At 36.1% G+C, this 21732-nt stretch overlaps 1 protein-coding gene across 1 annotated transcript in view; it reads left to right on the forward strand.

The window, feature by feature from the left end:
• The window catches only part of MYOM2 (myomesin 2), a 66617-nt gene that overhangs the window by 42135 nt on the left and 2750 nt on the right, over nucleotides 1-21732 (forward strand). The window contains exons 23-35 of the mRNA XM_071547814.1: nucleotides 957-1001; nucleotides 1471-1607; nucleotides 5893-6037; nucleotides 6147-6206; nucleotides 7690-7757; nucleotides 11489-11602; nucleotides 12961-13048; nucleotides 16068-16106; nucleotides 16774-16879; nucleotides 19623-19786; nucleotides 20120-20156; nucleotides 20273-20295; nucleotides 21208-21263. Coding sequence (XP_071403915.1) covers nucleotides 957-1001; nucleotides 1471-1607; nucleotides 5893-6037; nucleotides 6147-6206; nucleotides 7690-7757; nucleotides 11489-11602; nucleotides 12961-13048; nucleotides 16068-16106; nucleotides 16774-16879; nucleotides 19623-19786; nucleotides 20120-20156; nucleotides 20273-20295; nucleotides 21208-21263 — 1082 coding nt within the window. The remainder of the gene's footprint in view (nucleotides 1-956; nucleotides 1002-1470; nucleotides 1608-5892; nucleotides 6038-6146; nucleotides 6207-7689; nucleotides 7758-11488; nucleotides 11603-12960; nucleotides 13049-16067; nucleotides 16107-16773; nucleotides 16880-19622; nucleotides 19787-20119; nucleotides 20157-20272; nucleotides 20296-21207; nucleotides 21264-21732) is intronic.

The raw sequence follows: 21732 nt of genomic DNA on the forward strand, positions 1-21732 counted from the left end.
CTTTTGGTTTAGTTTTGAAGCGTCACTCTGAAATCTCGCTCTAAGTCTTGTCACCATCAGTTCTACCTTTGAAGGTATTCTGTATAAAAGCATTGAATGTGTTTCCATTCTCACACTTGGCTCATGTCTTCCTTGGTCATATCTGTCACTTAAAATGACAAATTTTTTTTTTACTGGATCACTTCACAAATATCAGATTTTGCATCTTGGTACCGAAACTCATTATTTCACTGGTCATTTGCTGACTCTAATGTTATAAATTCTCCTGTAATTTTGCTAGATCCTCAGCCATGTCATAAATCCATGTTAATTTTCTCTGATCTTTACATTATCTGTAAATTTGGAATTGGCAGTAATGTTCATTTTCCAAATCTTTATTGGTTATTAATATGACAAATAAGATTAGTATGAAAATCTGACAAAGTGATTTGTAGATTCTCACACAGCCTTCATGAGGATATAGTGCATTAAGCAGAACTTTCTGCACTGCGTTCGGACTGACCTACACTCAATTTTGCCTCCTGCCACAGTAAAACAAACTTTTGAGGAACAGGGTGAGAAAGGAAGTCAGCAGATAAAAGAACTTCATACACTGCTTAGAAGCTATTGTTTCCCATCTTTATATTGCTGCTTTTAAAGTTTAAAATAGGGTTTGGCCCTTGTTTAGATTCTCTTACATAAGAGAGTGTACACAAAAATGCATAGAATAGGGACATTAGCAAATAAATAATTAGCAAATAAATAGGGATTTAGCAAATGCTAAATCCATGTATCAGAATTTTAAGTTTCCTAAATCTTACCTTTTTAGTTATGATTTTCTGAAGGGAATGGGGTATTTCGCATATATGACTTAAGGAGATCATTTTGCTGATGCTGACATGTGCCTTCTTTGACACTCACTTTCTGGCTGTGTTTTTCAGAGTAAATTAAAACATGAATATTTTTCTTATTTTCAGAGCTTGAACGTTTGATGGCATTAAGCTATGAAATAAGGAATCCAAGTAAGTTGAAGATCTGAAACTATAATTTGGTATTCTAGAATAAATATAATTACATACTAATGACTGGATTTCCAGAAAGATTATTCTTGAGACAATGGCAACTGCATTTTTTCATGGCAGCTTCATTTTTCATGAAACAACTTGCTCGCTTATCTTTTAGTTTGTTTAGAAGAACATTAGTTAACACTCAATAAAATCATCATTCCTAAAGGTCTTTGAAATTTGACTTTGACAATAGACTATAGATTGTCACTAACCAAATCTTCACACAATGTATAAGCTGTAAATTCTTTTCTCACTTTGAGAAATTAATTTAAAAATGAGCCAAAGACTGCATTAGAGGCCTTTCCCTGCATAAGTTTTATTTTATATCCATAAATAAAAGGGAGTTGCTAGTATTTTACTAAATTATTCCTATTTCTCACAAGGTTTCATGCATTATTAACTTTTGATTCTTTTCTTTCTGCAGCAATACCTCTGAAATCAGAATTGGCTTATGAGATTCTCGACAAAGGAGAAGTTCGTTTCTGGGTTCAGGCTGAAAGCTTATCTCCAGATTCTACCTTCAGATTTGTTATTAATGATAAAGAAGTTGAAAACAGTGATGTAAGTATATATTGAGTCATACATAAAAGTGATTTTGTTTATAAACCTTTATGCAATAATTGGCATTGTATTGTTATCATAGAATCGTGGAGTCATTTAAGTTGGAAAAGACCTTTAAGATTGTGGATTCCAACGGCAAACCTAACACTGCCAAGTCTGCTACTAAACTACTTCCCTAAGTGTGATATCTACATGTCTTTTAAATGCCTCCAGGGATAGTGACTCAACATGTTGACAGCCTGAATAGCTTGTTCCAATGCTGGACAACTCTTGCCCCAAAGAATTTTTTCCTAATATCCAATCTAAATTCCCCTGGTGAAACAAAGCCATTTCTTTGTGTACTATTGGTTGTTATTTGGGAGGAGAGAATGATTTCCACCTCACTACAACCTCCTTTCAGGTAGTTGTAGAGAGTGATAAGGTCTCCCCTGAGCTTCCTTGTTTCCAAACTAAACAACCCCAGCTCCGTGAGCTGCTCCTCATCAGATTTGTGCTGCTGACCCTTCACCAGCTCCATTGTCCTTCTGTGGATGTGCTCCAGCACCTCAATGTCTTTCTTGTAGTTGAAGGGCCCAAAGCTGAACCCAGGATTACAGGTGTGGCCTCACCAGCACTAAGCAGAGTGAGATGATGCTGCCTTGGTCCTGCTGGCCACATATTTTGTTCCAGTCCAGGATGCCACTGGGCTTCTTACCACCTGGACACCTGCTGGGTCATGTTCAGCCAGCTGTTAACCAGCATCCCCAGCTCCTTTTCTGCTGGACCACTTTCCAGCCACTCTGTCCCCCACCTGCAGCACTGCATGGAGTTGTTGTGACCCAAGTGCAGGACCTGGCACTTGACCTTGTTGAATGTCATGCAGTTGGCCTTGGCCCACCTATTCAACTTGTTCAGATCCCTCTGCAGAGCCTTCCTACTCTCCAACAGATCGCCCTCCCACCCAACTTAATCCCCTCATCCAGATCATTGATAAAGACATTAAACAGGACTGGCGTCACTACTAAGCCCCAGAGAACACCACTTGTGATGAGCCGCCAGCTGAATGTAACTCCATTCACCCCCACACTCTGGGCCTGGCCATCCAGCCAGGAATCAGTGCAACCATTCAAGCTGTGAGCAGCCAGTTTCCAGGGAGAATGCTGTGGTAAATAGTGTCAAAGGCTTTACAACAACATCCACAGCCTTTCCCTCATCCACTAAGTGGGTCACCTTGTCATAGCAGATCAGGTCAGTCAAGCAGGACCTGCCTTTCACAAGCTCATGGTGGCTAGAACTGATCCCCTGGTGGTACCGTGCATGCTGCACGATGGCTCTCAAGATGATCTGCTTCTTAACCTTCACTGGCACTGAGGTCACCCTGACAGGCCTGTAGTTTTCTGGATTTTATAGTTGTTTAATACCATGTTATTAAGATGTGATAATACCTGAAAAGAAGGCCAATCTTTAACTTGAATCTTTTTTGCAGTATAGAATTCCTGTTGCAGAGTGAGCCTACTTACACCAGACAAATAGAGCAAGGTTTAACTCAGAAATCAGCCAAAGGGAGGAGAATTTAAACTCAGACAAGTAATAATTATAAATATTTTAGAAAAATAGCTAGAGAAAAAGGCTGCTTCAAGTACAGTTTTGGACCCCAAACCAGCAAGACAGGCTGTTCCTAGAGACTCATGCTACTAATTTTACATATAATGTGGGAGGCACTTGAGAATGAAGCAATGTTCATAGACTAAAAACATTTATATGGTATCACTTCCTATTTTATTTTTTAAATTTTGTCTTAGAAACTGAATGGGCACTGGACAGCTACGGAGGTGAAGGGGCAGACCACAAGCTTCCTGCATTTTTCTAGCTCTAGGAAGACTTTTCATTCAAAGAGGCACAAAAAGAGCTCTCAGACTGGGCTGAGAGGAAAGCAAGGTCATGCCTTTGCAGGGCAGGAGTATGGTTCATTTACAGGCCATAAAGCACAGCACCAGGAATACATATTGCTGTGAGGAATCCATCTTCAGTGCAGCTGTTTGAAAGATACAGTTGTTTTTAAGAACTCAAAACCCAGTTTGGGTCAGAGAAGCTTATCAGCATTTTTATACCATAGAAAAGCAAAGAGCATTTACTTTAATTACATATTGACAAGTGCAAGAAGTAGTATTTCTGAGTAAAATACTTCTCATTTTTTCTTGCTTTAAGAAGTAATAAACTATAGTACTAAACCCCTGAATATTACTGCCTAGGATGTACTGAAATGACAATACTCTGCCTTGGCAATGTTCATGGAACAGAACAAGCTATTTTTAGTTCGCATATGTTTTGGAAGTGTTGACATCAGAAAGTCTTGAAGTGGAGCTGCATTATTTCACCTCTTTAATTAGTAACCCACAGGTGACATTTGCGTCTGGAGACTGATGATATTTTTGTGGAAAGTCGCATAAAAGCCTAATATTTATGGTGCCCATAAAATCATTGAACTTCATCTTGCTGCATAATGGCAATACTTAGAAGCCTAATTGCACTCTAAAACCTGTCTGGAGACTGGGCTACAGTCACTGAACATGTTCAATAGACCATTATGCTGGTGAATTGTGGTTTGATTCTTGACATTGTCTGAAGGGACGTATTTTTCTTCCTAGGTCCTAACAGGAAACATTTTTTGGTAAAATTTCCAAATAAGCTGAAAATGGAATGAACTGAGCCCCATTTACTCAGCTATAATTTTATTATTTTAATATTTTGTTTCCTTTACCTAAAAATAAGAAAACAAGAGAAAAAGAAGCTTTATAAAGGATCAGATAAAAACATACATTTCCCACCCGCCCCCCTTCCTTTTCTGCTTCTGGCACATTTAAATTCAATGTTCTCCCTGACATCTCAGGAAAGTAAGTGCCAGTGTGGTCCTTTATCTCTGTGGACTAGAAACTGTAAGCAGGAATTTGAATTTACAGTTTTTGATAGTTTAGGTAAGTTTATAAATGCTCTTTTTAACCTATTTGGCCTATCTCATTAATTCTTACAGATGAACTCTTAGATAAATAGATTTTCTACTTAATTTCCTGATAAATTTAATCTCTTTTTTTTTTTTGCACTATATATGGGAAATTGCATATCCAAATTGTATGTGCATTTCTCCCTGCTATTTCATATAATTCCTATACCTCTGTTTCTTTCCTCTAACTCATTTATTTAAGAAATTATTATCCTGAACAATCTGTTGGCTACTGCTTTGTGAATTCCATATCTTTTTCTTCATCCTCCAGTTACCCCTCTAAGATTTAAAAGATTTGTATATTTGAAAATACCAGTAATGAATGCTAAACATCTTGACTATTTCTACACTGCTCACTGAATAAAAAAGGATATTACTTAGAAAAAGGTAGCTGTAACTAAAACAGTACCGTCAAATTTAGAACACATAGTTTGCAAGGATTGTCCAATAATTGCTTGCAATTTTGTGTTTCTTTGGTGATATCTGACAATAATTTACCTTTCTGGAATATTTAGTAGAAAGCAAACACATAAAGGATACAAACAGTAAAAAACATATTTCACTTTGAATTCAAGTCAACATTTGGTGTTTTGAGTATTCTGCAAACACTTTAGTGGGTAACTATACGCTCTGACAGAATTCTACCTCTCTTTTACTGGACTTGGTTGACTGGATTTGGTTCCCAAAAGCTTTGATGGTTTTGCTCAAGTTACTTTTCTCATGGTCTTTCACTTTGGTGTTCTTTGAAGATCACACCTAGCATTAAATGAGAAAACCGTTATACCCTTCCTAAATAAACTTTTTTAAGTGAGAAAATAAGTTCAACTATTGAACTGCTATGTATGTTTCAGATGTTTAGTAGTGATGACTTTTTGGATTTGGTGTGATGGATTTATTTAAAGATCCACATTTATGTTTGCAAATATTTCCAGTTATTTCTGGACTCTGATAGGATTGGTGCTTCAGCCTAGCAAATCCCCTTGTTGAACTGGAAGCTGTAATGCAGCTCAAGGCTGGCTATGTAGGCTCTTCTTCAAACATGCCTAGTGCCATAAACTATTGTTTTCAAATCCAAACCAGCTGTATTATCATGACTCAAGGATTCCAAATGCAGCTGCACACAGAGATTTGTGTCACCACTGGGATCCTGTTGTACAACCGCAAATACAAGCACGCCCCTGTTTCCATAGTTTAAAAGGATGTGGAAAAGCTTGAGTGTGGAGGCAGGAACATAAAACATGACTAATTTGATGGGAATCATAGGTAATTTTTCATTGTACTAAAGTTATTTTTTGTTTATTTCAGAGGCATAAAATAAATTGTGACCGTTCCAATGGCATTATAGAAATGGTGATGGAAAAATTTACAATTGACAATGAAGGTACCTACACAGTACAGATTCAAGATGGAAAGGCCAAGAACCAGTCCTCATTAGTTCTCATTGGAGATGGTATGTCCACTGAAACACTGAAACTTTGACTCTGATGAAGAAGTGAACTTCAAGTACTTGAGTAATTTTGTGACTAAATAATTTTTCATTCATCTCTTCTAAAATTTAGCATTCAAGGCAGTATATGCTGAGTCTGAGCTCCAGCGAAAGGAATTTCTCAGAAAACAAGGTAAGACAGAGTACATTGGTGACTCTGGGCCCAATGTGCAGCTAATGATTCATCCCTGGTGAATACTAAGAGCTTACACTTCCATTCTTCATTAGAAGATGGGTACATTGTACAGTTTGAGAAGAAGCTCGAACACTTGGTGGATCTTATTGTCCAACATCGTCAATTTGTGACAGGACCTTCACTAAGTAGAGAAATAGAGTGGGACTCCTTGCAAGAGGTTACCTTTGCTCAATATTCATGAGATGTATGCCTACTGTAGGCTCTGATCCAACCAAACATTTAATCACATTTAGTTTCAAGTATACAAATTGTCTGTTCAGTATAACTGACAGAAGAGTAGACAGCCAAGACAAGTAGTGCCAGACAAGGAAGATTAAAAACTTGACCCTGTGGTTTCTGTCCAGGCAAACTTCCAGGAACTAAGTGTATGTTTGTTGCATAGTTGTTATACAATTGTTGAGTTTATTATACACTCATTATCAATATTGTTTGCAGCTGAGTGAGAAAATTACTACTGAATACCTAATTCAGAATTCCATCACTGTGAAATCCTAGAAAAATTGATTCTGAGCTCTAGTTTATAATTTTTACTTGAAAGCACATGGCTTTTATGATGAAAGTAACAATAATAAAAAAACCCCAAATATTTATTCTAAATAACTTAAATAAGATTTTTTACAGAAGCAATGCTTTTTTTTTTTTTTTGAGGGCTGTTTAAAACTGATTTAGGAAAGAAATTTTACCACTTGCAGCATAAACTCACAAGATCTTTCAGTTCTCAAAATTTAAGTGAAAGTTGTACACTTTGCTACTTCCTGGGTCTGAATATTGCAATTATAGGCCCTGATCCTGCAGACACTAAAACACTGACATTTACCAAGATGAGGAAACATAATAACTTCAAAAAGGCTATGTGTGTCAGCAAATTTTCATCAGGATGTATTTCTTTCCAGGATTGGAACCTTAGTGGGGAAAAGGAATATTGCCAATTCTGCTTGTAATATTTAATACATTTTTAAACTTTATATTTGAACAAATAATGTCTGGCATGGGATTTTTGCTTTGAGTATTTAATTGGATGTTTGGATGCATTTGTTTATTCTTCAGTTGCTTTTGCATTAAATGCATTGTTTGCACACTTGTTTGTAGGTACTTTGTTGCTTTCCTCTGCTTAGATGGCAACTTGTCACAAACGTATTTAGTAAACTAACTTGTCTCACTCACCATTTTACATTTTGGAATACTACACGACTTACTTACAAATAGAGATGAGATTCAGCTTTCTAAGCTGTAAGGTAGAAGCCTGGGTCAGTATGATAAAAACTTACTGCAAGATTTTTTTTCAAGTGCATGGGTAGTTCAGGAATTCCCTCTTGTTCTGGTGTAAGGATGTTATAATTGTTACAATTTTTCTTTCTTTCACTGGATCTCTGATAGTCTTCATTCTACAGCATTTCTTTAAGATGATTTTGTTTCTTAGGTCCTCACTTCTCAGAGTTTTTGTATTGGAAGGTTACAGAGGAATGTGAAGTTTTACTTTCTTGTAAGGTAAGGAAATTTACTTGAAATTATTTGTTAGGGTATGTTGGTTAAAAATTGAAGTAGGAAAATGTGAGGAAAGATTTAGGTATTTTTAAAATTAGAAGTTTCATGGAAAAACTTCTTTATTATTTAGAAATTTTTAATGTGAACATTTCAGACTGATTATTCTTCAGCAGAAGATAATAAATAAAAAATAAATAAACAATAGGAGATTTCTAAATGTATTATTAGGTGGTCCTATTCTTCATAATAACTGTGAGCCATAAAAATAATTACACAAAATATGTATCCTTTAATGGTCCTTCTTCCTTCCTCAAAAAAAAGCCACAAAAACCAGTTCAAAATCTTTCCTTACCATTTGCTTATTTAGAGGCTTCTGTAACAAAGCTGCTGTTATATAAACAACTGTAATCAGATATGAAACAAAGGCTTCTAGAATTAAAGTTATAAAACCTAAATTTTTATTATGCTTGGCTAATGACTTTTGAATCTTAAGTAAAGATAATGTGTATTGAATTCAGTGTAACTTTCGCTATCAACACCTTTATATGCCTTGCAGAACTGATATTTTTTCATTGTTGTTGTTCTTCTAGAGTTACTAATTAGAGGTCTGAACAACTAAGTTAATTGAATTTAACAGGCATCAAATTCTTCTTCATTCCCCTTTCCTTTAATGTGGACTCTTTTATATTAATTTTCTCCACTTCTTTTGAATAACTTCTGGCTTTTAATTAGACCAACTTGAATCATTTATTATGAACAATTTACATGCACATTTGTGGGATTATTTTCCTTTTATTTTTTTTTCTGCTCACTAATTAGGAGACCTTTAACCTCAAATTATTCCCATCAGAACTGACCTGGGTGGTGAAGCTGCCGTTCTGTGTGCCCACATTTTAGGTCTCAACACTCATTAGCTAACATGGTATCTTTTCTGGTACTGAGCTCCATAGCTGGGGTACTTTATAATCTCCACATGCATTTGCCTCAGGCATGAACCCTGCTTATCCTTTCATTCACATGGGGAATTAAATGTTGCTGAACTAGTTATACTAGTGTTAATTCTCTACAAATTAATCTGAAATTATCCTTCTTTTCATTGACTCTTGAGCCTGTTTATATCATTGGAGCTGTGAAAGGCTGAGCATCTGATTATTTGCTTTTCACCAGTGTGCTTTTTGTTCACAAGGTCAGAACATTTTATGTAAATGAAATCTAAGATGTGGGATGTTTGCACACTCATCATTTTAACTATGCTATTGACCTTATAATGTTTGTTACTGTTAGTATGTGACTGGCCATTAGGTTCACACAGTACTGTTGTTTATGGCTGTTTAACTGATATTTGTACATGGGAAGAGTTTGGACAACAAAGCATGGATTTGTCCTTCAAACTGCAGATACCTGACATGCAAGTTAGAAGTGTGGCCACACTGGGCTATTTCTGTGGTAATAAAAACAATCAAGGAACTGTCTCTGCCTCCCCAGGGCATATCACAGCACTTGACCCAGCTCTCTTCCAGGGTCTGTTCCTCTGCAAAAACAATTGTCAAGGGTGTTTTACCTCTTGTAAAGCCTGGGATAATGTGAAGAAAGTATCTATAAGAGAGAGCATTTTGCCTTGATTTTCTTAAAGGAATGACATAGGCCTGGTAGGAAACAATGCCAACTGGAAGCTTGTGTAGGGCGAAGGACAGAATGTATGATTCTGGCACATAACAGTAATAATGATCAAATATGGATTGTATTATAAAAGAGTATATAAAGTGTTACCTCATATACCACTTATATTTCATATGATTTGACCTGATTGACTTTTGATTGACTTAGTATTTAATTTCAGATTAATTGGGATTGATGGCCATGTTCTTGGTATTGTGGTCCATCAATGCCAGTGAGACGTGGCTGTCCATTTGAAAGACAATTTGATATATTCTTTTTGCTTTTTATTTTTTGTTTATTTTTCTTCATATGCCAGAAAGTACTGTCATTTTTCTTCCAGTAATTCTAAATTTCAGAAGTTACCCATTCTTGAATAACTTTGACTTTTATTTGTACTGTGTCTGTTAAAAGCAAGATTTTTGGTGTGTGGCTAAACAGCAAAAAAGTAACTTTTCATAGTAAATGTCAACATGTGGTAATGACAGCACTGCAAACTGCATGTGTCTGAAACTCAGTCTATTTATTGTCAGACTGAGTGCTAACAGCCTTTGATGAAAAATAGTTGAAAAGCATTAAAGGCTTATTTCTTTAGGCTTTGTTCAAATCAAATTGCCAGTCATGTCATAGTACTACAGTAACAGCCACTTCATAGTCACTGGTAAATATAAAATGCTGCTCACTTTTCTCAAGCAAGTCATTGCTTTGGGCCAGGTTGTGATCTCAGATATTCTGTCAGAGATCCATAGCAACCACACTGGTTATTAAGCAGCAATAGATGTGATTAATTGGAGCATGTTTCATAGAGATGCCTAGGAATCACTATAGAAGACTCTCCTATTTATTTAATCACCTCTGTAGAAAGCTTTCATAGAGCTGTTCATCTATGGAATGCCTTCTGTAATGTGAAAGAGTTAGAAATTGGTGCATGTTTTTTCCTCCAGGCAAGCCAGTTGAAAACTACTGCAGATCTGTATTAACTTCTGGGCTGACCTCTATCCATTTTTTCAGTTTCTTGTTTTTTTTTTAAGGACTCTTTTTAGAGCAACTGCCTCAGGACCGAGAAATGTCTTGCCAGCTCTGTCCTTCTACCAAAGCCATGCTGACTGAGATTGTAGACTACACATGAGAATATCATTGCATTTTTGTAATATTTAGAAGGTTATAGGGACAGTGATATCAAACAAACTACAGTATTTTTGAAAGTAAGGAAAAATATAAAATATATGTATATTGTCTGGGTTCCTTAAAAGATCTACGCTTTTAGTTTCTTTAAATTCACAGTTTGAGGTAATTTATCCAGCAATGATTTAAGCTTATCCAATACACAATTTTATTTCAAAATTAGAACGGTAGTTGAGGTATAGTCGTATGATTTATGCATTATTTAGATGAACTGCTACTACTACAGAGCAAAATTTTGGCTTTCCAGTATTTGCACCACATTGTGAAGCCCATTTGTGTTGGGAGAGACTGCAATTTGCAGGATTCCTCTGGTCTTTGTAAACCCCATAGAACACAATGTAGTAAGGGGAAAAAAGAGGATTCTTGGTGCAACTCGCAATTTTGAAGTCTCAGATGCTTTTACAATAGTAATTTCAGGTGCCTTCTGCAGTTTAGCCATGAGAGACACTGCCTAAGTAGCTGGGATAGATGTCCAAATTGGCCAAAGACTGTCTAAGATAGGGCCCAGATTCTGTTCTACAGCTCTCTGGAGTTGCATGGCAAACACAAAATGATAAAGGAGAGACCAGCAGCTTTAATTTCAAATGTGCTTCTCACAGCTATCTCTAGACAATCTACAACCACAGAGCAAGGGTGTAAAACCATTTAAGGGAAGAGATTGACAGGTTTTTCTTTCAAGTTTTTACAGGGCTCTGAAGCTGTAGACTGTATACTGTGCTGCAAAGATATTCCATAGGACTAAGATTTGCTTAGTAGGACTTGGTTAAAATTGATTTTTTGCTTAGCTTTATTTGAAATGTCTTATAAAAAAATGATTTCTCTTGAAAGTACCTGTGTGACTCTCTAGGGTGTGACACCTGGACATAGACCAATGTGCCTTTTCTGTTGGACAGGTTGCGAACACAAAGAAGGAGACTGATTTCAAGTGGTATAAAGATGGTTCTGGGGTTGATGTTGAAGAAGTACCTGATCTGCAGAAGGGAGAATGTCACCTCAGTATTCCCAAGGTCCAGTATCACCTACTGATTAGAAATGACAGTTTCTGCTTGACACACTAAGGGTTTGCCAGGCAAAGCGGTAAACCAGCTATCATGAGTTCTGTGACCAGTCTTAAGAAAAAACATATTTGCTACCCTTCAATTAGCTGCTGAGTAACTAATGCCTGTAAAATATATCTATTTTTGTTATCAGCTCAGACAGTTCATGCTTAAGTTGCTTCAGAGTCCTTAGGTGAACTCTATCTCGTTCTTTCTTATTGCTCCTTAATTTTTCAATTTGTTCAAGCTCCTCAGTTTTGACAGTGTTTCAGTTTTATTAGATAAAATGAATGTTTGAAATGTATGGCTTCTTAAAATTTATCTTTATGCAAACAGGATAACCCAGTTTGTGTCTGAAACTTTAGCTTGCATAGTCGCTGCGTTTGTCAAGTGAAAAAACCTCTCCAGACTGAGATTTTCTGCATTCAGCATAATGTGCATTCCATCTAATTGATTTATTTATTCTATTTAATGGCCTCATATTCTTCTAATTTCCTTCCTTCATTTCAATTGCAAGAGGATACTATCTTTCCAGTGGTTTCACTTGTCTTGAGGAAACTTTTTATTTGGGAGAGTGGTTTCTGCTTGTCTGGGATTGCTCCTGTTATTTTTCCTTCAATATGATACAAGTGCTATGGTTTACTTGCTTGTGGATTTGTGTAATTCCAACAATTAACTAATATCAAATCTCTATATAACTGCTAATATAGTCTCCTTCAGGTTTTACAATAAACTAAAAAACATCAAAACCCCCTACTGCCTTTAATGCAGTATCACTGTGGTAGAGTTTAGAATGTAAACTCTCTAAGGATAATGAACTAATTATTTACTTAGCATAGATTTAATTTGACTACAGTTGCTGCTTGAATGAAAACAGCATGAATGAGTTGATATTTGGACAGTTATAGGATCTAGATCTGTTTTAATGTTTTACATAATTAAAAAAATATTCTTTTTGGTTGAAGAAAAGTTGCATTTCTGAAGTTTGTGTGAGTTGAAGTTATGCTCTGTCACATCTTACTATGCTGCTTGTAGTTTCTATTGACCAGGATCAATTCTGTTTGTCTTTTTGTAACAAAAAAAGTCCAACAAGGTTTCTTGAGGCGACTGAACTGAAATCAGAATATGTTTTAGGCTTAAGAATTAAATACAGCTCCCTAAAGAAAACATGAACAAGCTATTCATAGTTTTTATCTCATCTCTGGTAAGATTATTTTTCCAGAAGGCAGTAAAGTGTGCATTACTTTATTTAGAAAATTATGCAGGGGTTGAACAAAACTAGTATTACTATCAAGTTTGTCAGTAAACATCTTGTGTTTCTCCTGTAGCTGTCTCGTAAAGATGAAGGAGTTTATAAGGCGACACTATCAGATGATAGAGGTCATGATGTATCTTCTCTTGAATTATCAGGAAAAGGTAACATTCAATTTACTATAATGGAATAATGATATTCACATGTTCTCAAGAGGTGTCAAAGATATATCCATGAAAATGGCATGTTAGCAAACATTTTTGGGGTTCTCTGCATTTAATTTATCTTCTTATGTTACAGAGACCTGAACTGCAGATCAGTAGTCTAGAAGGGGTGACACTGGTCATTGTAATGATTCATCTCTAGCACTCTGACAAGCAGGAGATGAAGTATGTTTCTAATCAGACAGACACTCTATTTTATGTGAGATAGCTCTCTCAAATTCGTAAAGCTTTAATATAAAAAAAAAAAACAAACACAAACCCTAAGGCAAAAATTGCTGAATATGTTGATGTGGAGCTGTCAGTAGGAACTGAGAGTGATTTTGTGGGTTAGCGTCAGCTGGCAGCTCAGCCCCATGCAGCCTCTCCCTCACTCCCCTTCAGTGAGATGGGGTAGAAAAGTGGAAGGGGAAAAGTGAGAGAACTCCTGGGTTGAGCTAAAGAGAGTTTAGCAAGTAAAGCAAAAGCTCTGTATGCAGGCAAACAAAACAAGGAATTCATTCACCTCTTTGCACAGGCAGGCAGGTGTTCAGCCATTTCCAGAAAAGCTGGGTTCCATCGCACTGTGACTTGGGAAGACAAATAGCATCACTTCAAATGTTCCCCACCTAATTTTTCTTCCCACAGCTTTATATACTGAATTTAATGTCATATGGTATAAAATGTCCCTTGGATCAGTTTGTGTCAGCTGTCTTGGCTCTGCCCCCTGCCAGCTTCTTGTGCACTGCCTGCCCTGCCTCCTCCTGGTGTGGCAGTCCGAGGAGAAGAAAAAAAGGACTTAATGCTCAGCAATAGCTAAAACATCCTTTTATTAGCTGCTATGAATAAAATTATCTCTAACCCAGCTAAAGCCAGCAAAATTTTCATCCCTTATTCCATACCATTTATGTCATGCTCTGGTCCCACATTATGAAATATTTTTCTCATTAATCAATTTCTCCCTTCCTGTCCTTTGATATGTACACAGATATCAATCCATTAGTCTACAGCTCTGTGTGTGTGTGTGTGTGTATGTATCCTGACCACTGAAATAACCAGTAGGTATCCATCAGGTGATCAGGGGTCCTTCCAGTTTCCAGTGACTATATTTCAGGAATGACAAAACTGTGCTGTGCTGGAAGCATACAGTGCAATGTCTATTTAGAGAATTCACAGTATCTAAATCTGTGGGTCCAGGTTTTGAAGATGTCAACCAGAAAAAACAAGCAACTGGTCTCCTAAATGGTGGAGTTAGCCTTGAAACATAAAGGATAAACAAAGAAGCTTGGCATGAATGGAGAAGACTGCATATTCTGTGGGGCAGGTTACTTCAAACTCAGTGTGCACTGACATTCAAATGAAGATAAATACAAATAAGAGTAAGAGAATCTAGACTAAAATGAACCCATGGCAGGCATTTAAAAAATGACAGGCATTCATATGATATCATTGAGATATTGTAATCCTACATATATCTAATTTGGGGTGTGTGTGTGTAAAAAGTAGTTATTTTACTTTGGTCCTGAAATTAGCTCAGTGGGTTAGGACATAGTGCTAATAATGCTGAAGTTGTAGGGGCCGTCTACTTAAGAGCTGGACTTGGTGATCTTTGTGGGTCCCTTCCAACTCAGAATATTCTGTTATTCTGAGTCTATAGCAAAGACTGATCTGTTGCCAGTATGAGCGAATTTTACTTAACTTTGATAGAAAGATCTTGCCTAGGCTTCTTTGCTTAGGTCCTACCAACTAGGCCTAAGTGAACCTGGGTTCATCCCACTTGCATGGGCATTTGACCCAAATAATGAATACTTTTACAGACTCCCAGTAGAAGGAGAAAGACATGTTAAAGAATTAACTCAGTTTACCGAAGATCTTAACATTCTTTTTCAACAGATGGAGGAAGTGCCTGAAATAAAGGAACAGATGAGTATCAGGCTGAGTTCTTAAGCCATGGTTGACCGCAGAGGACTGCATTTTCAATTGATAATCTTCTAGACATTTTTCCTCTTCATAAATTCTTTGCCCATTAATCTAATTAATCTAATGAATCTAATTTTGCCCATTATTCTCTCAGAAAGAAAAAAATCTCATTTAGACAACACAGTTGACATAACCCTACCTTCTCAGACATCCATAATATAATGTATATATAGTATGAAATTCATGTCCTCATGTCAATGTGTCAATAGAACACACTGGGGATTGCAACGAGTTATGGAACTGAATCATAATTTATTTTAGCAAAGACAAAAATGTACATATACAGATCAATGCAGAACAAATATATAAGTATAATTTTCTGATCTGCATTAATTTCTCTGTCTTCCTCATTCATAAAAATTCCTCATCCTAGAATGTACATCCTTCAGTCTTGACTATGCATTTTTCAGATTATGGTTCTTTTTTTCTCTCTTTTTTCATCTTAAACAGTGTCACTGAATATGATTCTTTTGCTATGAAAGAGTTCTTCAATCTTCTGCACTTGTCTTCAGGGTTCTCTCCTGCAAACCTATCAGCAAAGTGATATTTCAAAAGCTTGATATGATACCTAGTTTATTTCACTTAGTATTAAAGACCTTTAAATTTGTCAAATGCCATCACAGAGGCAGTGGAAACTATTTTCATCTAGAATGTTATATTATTTCCCCCCCTGCACTCTTCTTTGAACGTGAAATATCCAGTTTTTAGTGACACCTCCCCACCACCCCCCTCCACCGCCTGAGGGATACAGAGACAAAGATTTGGTAGTAGACAGCTGACTCCACAAAAGGCAGAGATACTCAGTGACACAGCACAGAATTCATATGCTGTACACGGACAGTTTCCAATTTTTCCCGTACACCTGTTGCAATTTTAATGGTTTTCTTTGCTTAAGGATATGAAGATTTCCCATATTGCTTTAATTAAAATGAACATAAAAAAAGCTATATTCAGACTGAATTTTGATGGTACATTTTCTTCCTTTTTTTTTTCCTCTCTGTAGTTTATGATGATATAATTCTGGCACTGAGCGGAGCAAGTGGTAAGTAAATGCTGTCTTGAATTTTCATGTAGGTTTTTTATGCTGAAGTCATTTGAGACTGAGGCAGAAAATTTTTATTTTAAGTGGTAAATCTCTAAGAGTCATGATGGTTATGTTGCTATGGACATGTTATTAAGTTTCTGAATAGTCAGTTGACCTAGCTAATTGACAGTATTAAAAGTGAACAAAGTATTATTCCACCTGACTTGTTTGGTTTAGATACTCTGGAAGTGTCACAGCAATAATTTTCGTCCTACTCCCCATTAATAAGTGAACCTTGATATAGAGAGAATGAGACTCTGATCCTTTTCCCAGTGAAAAGCTGGGAGTCATTCCACTGAAAGAACAGGGTTTGCACAAGTATAAAATATTTATGCAATTAGAATCATTAAACTACTGTTTCATGGCAATTATATAACTAGCTTATTATTATTTCACAATGGGTCTTGCTAGTCATAATGCTTTTATATCACAATAAAACCATAAACTTATAGTGAACTTTCACCTTATATAAATCAGCAGATGTCCCATGAGAGGTAGGACAATTGCCTCTGTGGTACTTGAGAACTGTGGCCCAGATCCTGACAGTACAACTATTCCATTGGACTGTTTCCTGCTCATTCCACTATCTCTTCTGTTTGATTCACATATGTTCTATTTTATGTAGGTAAGTCAGCCTCTCCACTGAAGATCCTTTGCAATGAGGAAGGAATAAGACTCCAGTGCTTCTTGAAATACTACAATGAAGAAATGAAAGTCAACTGGTGCCACAGGTAGATAAAAATATTTTTTTATTTTATTTGAGAAAAAATGCTGTCTTTTTATTTAGTATTTATTATTCTGTGGCATTCATTTAGTAACTGGACCACATTAATAAATTTCTCTTTCCACCACATTACATTCTTTTTTAACATAGATAGTACATGTTGTAAAAGAAGCATTAACAGACTTGTTCAAGAGTAATCAGGAGGATTGCAGAAGACAGGTAAAAGGAGTCCGTGGTGTTATTTTCTCTTATTCAACACAATACTGTTTGTTGTCAATTGGTTGAATAAAAGATAACAAAATTGGGCATAATTTCCTTTTCAAGGCTGCCCTTCACTTGAAGTGGATGAAACTCTCCTCCAGTACCTGGTGAATACCAAGGATCTGCTCTGAGTCTAATAAAAGCCAGTATTAAGAAAGGAGATTTTTTTCAAACTGATACACTCAATAAGTAACCCAAAATATTTTAGTTTTCGTAGTGCTCTCTGAAAAGATGTTCAGTGGGGGCCACAATACTTTGAAAATAGTCTTCAGAGAGGAGAATATGGCCAAAAATAAGCTTTAATGTTCCTGATAGTTTTCTACTCTTGTGTTGCATTAGGATTTGGAGATGGTCTAATCATCTGCACATCTAAACTGTGTATTTGCAGTTAAATATGTGTCCAAATGCTTTGCTGTGTAAGGCCCTCACTTGTTTGAAGCTGCTGGTAATGTTTGAAAGGATTTTAAAACACTTGAGGTGGTTTAACTATTACATTCCTCGATGGCTTACAAAGACGACACACAGTGAAATGCTCTGACTTGGACAGGAAAAGGCTGCTATCCTAGTTTGAATATGGTATCCTAGATTTACAATGTTGTCCAGCCTTTGCCTTCTATGAAGACAGGAACACATATGGTCAATGAAAATGAGGTCCAGGGAACTCACAGACTCACAGACTATTCTGAGTTGGAAGGGACCCACAAGAATCATCGAGTCCAACTCTTATGTCAATGGCCCACGTAGGGGACTGAACCCATGACCTTGGCATTATTACAACCAAGTTTTAACCAACTGAGCTAATCTCCGGGTCTACTCAAGAACATATTTACAAAGGTGTGCAAATGTATTTATTATTACATTAAATTGTATTTACTAAGTTCTGCTCCTTCTTTCATAATTGTGATACTAATATTATGAAAAGAAAAAGGAAAAAAAAAAGCCTCTGCATTTTACTATATGTGATTGAGCTTTAAATGTGATTGAGTCCATTCCACCACTCATTTCATAGAAATATAAAATCAAAGAATGCTATATGGCTAATATGGAAATATCAGTGTCAGTATTTATATTTACATAGACTTCCCCCCTTCCCCAGATATTTCAGATTTTATAATGTTATTGGTTTTCTTGAAGATCACTGAACAGAGAATCTGAACAAACAAAACTTAAATACTTCCATGAATACAATGACTATAATCAGAGCTGTTAAAGCTAAAACAAAGTCTAAGCCAAACAACCCAACAACTTTTCCAAGCCTCTCCAAACTTCCCTTCTTTTTTAAATGAAATTATAGCAATTTTTTTTTCCTGGAAAAATTGAAAAGCTACACAAAGCATGAATTTTCTTTTTAATCATGTAAATTTTTATCTAGCTTTGAATTATCCACTGTCTTGCATAGCACAGAATGCAATAAAAGTCCTAAACCTAGTATGCATCATCCACTCATGGCACAGTGGGGAATATTATATGCAATATTTTCAAATATATAGCAGTTTCTATCCAGGAATCTAATTTAGTAGGCTGAACTCATGTCATTGTATTACAGGAAGGGAAATTGTAAAAATACCTTTTCTTCATTGAAGTTACTCTCTCTAGCTACAAAGCCAAATCTGTTGTGTCTGGGCAAATAGAATGCGTGATCAAGGAGAAGCTAAAACTGACTTCATCTATTAAAAGTTCCAGCCAAAGATGCTTAGGGAGGTAAAATGAAAAGAAATATCTCTTTGGTTAATGCTTGAAAGAGGAAAGTTCCCTTTGAACCTTTGAAAGTGGTTTGGTTTGCATGCTCATTAAATATCTTATTCTATTTCCACTTTTGATGAGAGATTGTGAATCAGAAGACCCCCTGATGTGAAGCCATAGGGCATTTCTTTTATTCTTAACTAGGAAGTGATGATAAGTCAATATAATGCCACTGGCTTTTTTATTACTAATCTAGAATTCAGAAATTTTCTTGTGTTTTTTTTTTTTTTTAAAAAAAAAAAAACAAACAAACCCAAAGGTGTATTTTGACTTGATGCAAGAGGAATTCTATGCAAATCTTTTATTGTTTTCTTAATGGAGTCCCTGAAGTTAATGAAAGACAAAAGATGTTTTTCCATCATCAGAGAAGGTGATCTGCTTCTAGTTTATTTTTCTCACGTATTCTATGTTACTATGTATGAAGTGTACAGAACTCTAAACACGTTCACATAGAGTCATGTATGAACATATAGAATAAATACACAACTTACAACTGTGTGGAGAGAAGGAGAATGAGAAGAGCGATGAACAAATAAATGTTTGAAATGAAAATTCAATGGTTTCAAAGTGTTTCATATCCCCACTAGGAAGTAAAGAGTCTTCTGGGAAATTTGTCCTATTAGTTACAACCTATCTGTAGTTTAGGAATAGTATGTTATCCTTTGTAACTTCTTGTAGATGATCTGCTACGGAGATTACACAGGAAAAGAATATTCAAACTCATCTCTATTCACCTTTCTTTCCAGGGAATCTAAGATTTCTTCTGGTGAAAAGATGAAGATTGGGGGTGGAGAGGATATCGCCTGGCTGCAGATAAATGAACCCACGGAAAACAATAAGGGCAACTACACCTTTGAAATCTTTGGTGACAAGGAATCCTACAAACGAACACTTGATCTCTCTGGGCAAGGTATATTTATAAGACCAGATTTATATGGTGCCCTTTCATGTCTCATGCAGATTTTACTGGCAATAATCAGAGGAATGAGTAAAAGCAGAAAGCCTTTGATGAGAACCAGTTGTAATTCAGTCTTATAACTCTTATGATCTTTTTAGTCTTGTATCTGCTTTCAGGACAATTTGAATATGGTTTCAGGGGTCTGATTTCTTCGTTGTGCTATTGAGTAACCCTGTATGGGTTTTAAAAGACTTGTAACATGGATATGTGTTTAAAAGTTTCTACTGAACCCCAAGTGCAAGTTATGGTCAAAGAGAATAAGCCTCTCAAATTGTTTTGTTACAGCTTTTGATGACGCAGTTGCAGAGTTCCAGCGACTCAAGTAAGTGCTACATCTTTTGCATTTTAATGCTGTAACAACAGTGTCTTTACTTAAAAAAAAATTACTAATTTCATCAATAACATTATGTATTTCTCTTTCTTCTTTAACAACTCTAGGGCAGCTGCGTTTGCTGAGAAGAGTAAGTCTATTTTGCATTTTATCATAGGTGTTCTACAATGTAGCCTAGTACTCTTTTTAAGGAATTCATCATGATATGCTGCCACAATTTACTGAGTTCTGTGACTGCAGAAATCCCGTTAGCTCAAACTGCTGCAATAATAACCGTAATTTGTGCATTTTGTTGTCTTTAATTCCAGTCGAAATCCACTGAAAGCTTTGCATATTTTGCAAGCCTACACTGTATCTTCTGGTGTCTGCAGAGATTTGCTGAAGTGTGAATTGTGTGTCATACAAGGAAGTGTTGACTCTCAAAGTTGCTGATGATACTGAATATTGGGATCTATATATTAAGTACAAAATTTCCTGCTGATGCCTATTGTGCACTGCTTGCTGAGACCCAAACAGTGGGGAAGCTTGTTACTGATAGGGACTGTAGGAGTGGTGGAAATTATATCAATTCCCCTGGTAATGACAGGATGCTTCTGCCCACAAAGGCAGTGGCAGAACAAATTTTCCTTAGACACCACTAAAATGCTAAAAGCATCCTTCTTGCTTTGCTCTAGGCCTAAAGCACAAACTGTCAAGGTCAGCAGTAGCTTCAAGGTTGTTATGTGTGTAAGTTTAGAATACTATAGCACAATCTCTGCTAAAAAGATCTGTGAGGACCATACCATACAATTAAAAAAACCCCACCATACAACATCACAAAAGTTGTATAGTGTTTTTTTAAAGATAACAAAAAAAAAACCCAAACCCAAAACAAAAAACCAACCAACCAAAAAAAACCAACAAAAAACCCCAAACAAAAACCAAAAAACCGAACCCCCAAAACCCCAAAACTGGGACTCACACCAATTGTAAAGTCATTAAGAAATGAATGATTTTGAGGTCTAAACTTCACTCAGGACTCATCTTTTTCTTTTACTCCTAGATCGTGGTAAAGTCATTGGTGGTTTGCCTGACGTCGTTACTATAATGGATGGGAAGGTAAGGACAATTTTTGCCAATGAGTCAGTGCTGAGTGGTGAGAGGTTTACTTTGATGGCAACAGGGGAAGGAAGTTGAAAGCAGTAGGAGAGTAATTTGATTTTAGGTCAGATCTAGAATTTAATAAATTAGAAAAGACCCAAATGATCTAAAATGACTGTGGTATATATGTGTTCTCTGCTAAGTTTTGAATATTAATTTATTAAGATGATTAATTATTAGGAGTTAATTATTAATTGCTCTCAAATGAGGTAACTTCTCAAACCAATAGTAATTAAATCTTGCCCATGTTAAAGAAAGGACAGAAAGAATTAAACTCACACTATTAGGCAGTAGGTTATTTTCCCAAAATTTTATTTTCATGTTTGCATCACTACTATTTTAAATATCTTATAGTAAGGCTGGTTCCTATATGCTATTAATTAACTTTACGTCTTACATGATGCCACAGCTTCAAGAACACTCACAA

The sequence above is a fragment of the Pithys albifrons genome, chromosome 2, assembly GCF_047495875.1.
Source record: "Pithys albifrons albifrons isolate INPA30051 chromosome 2, PitAlb_v1, whole genome shotgun sequence".
NCBI classification, from domain to species: domain Eukaryota; kingdom Metazoa; phylum Chordata; class Aves; order Passeriformes; family Thamnophilidae; genus Pithys; species Pithys albifrons.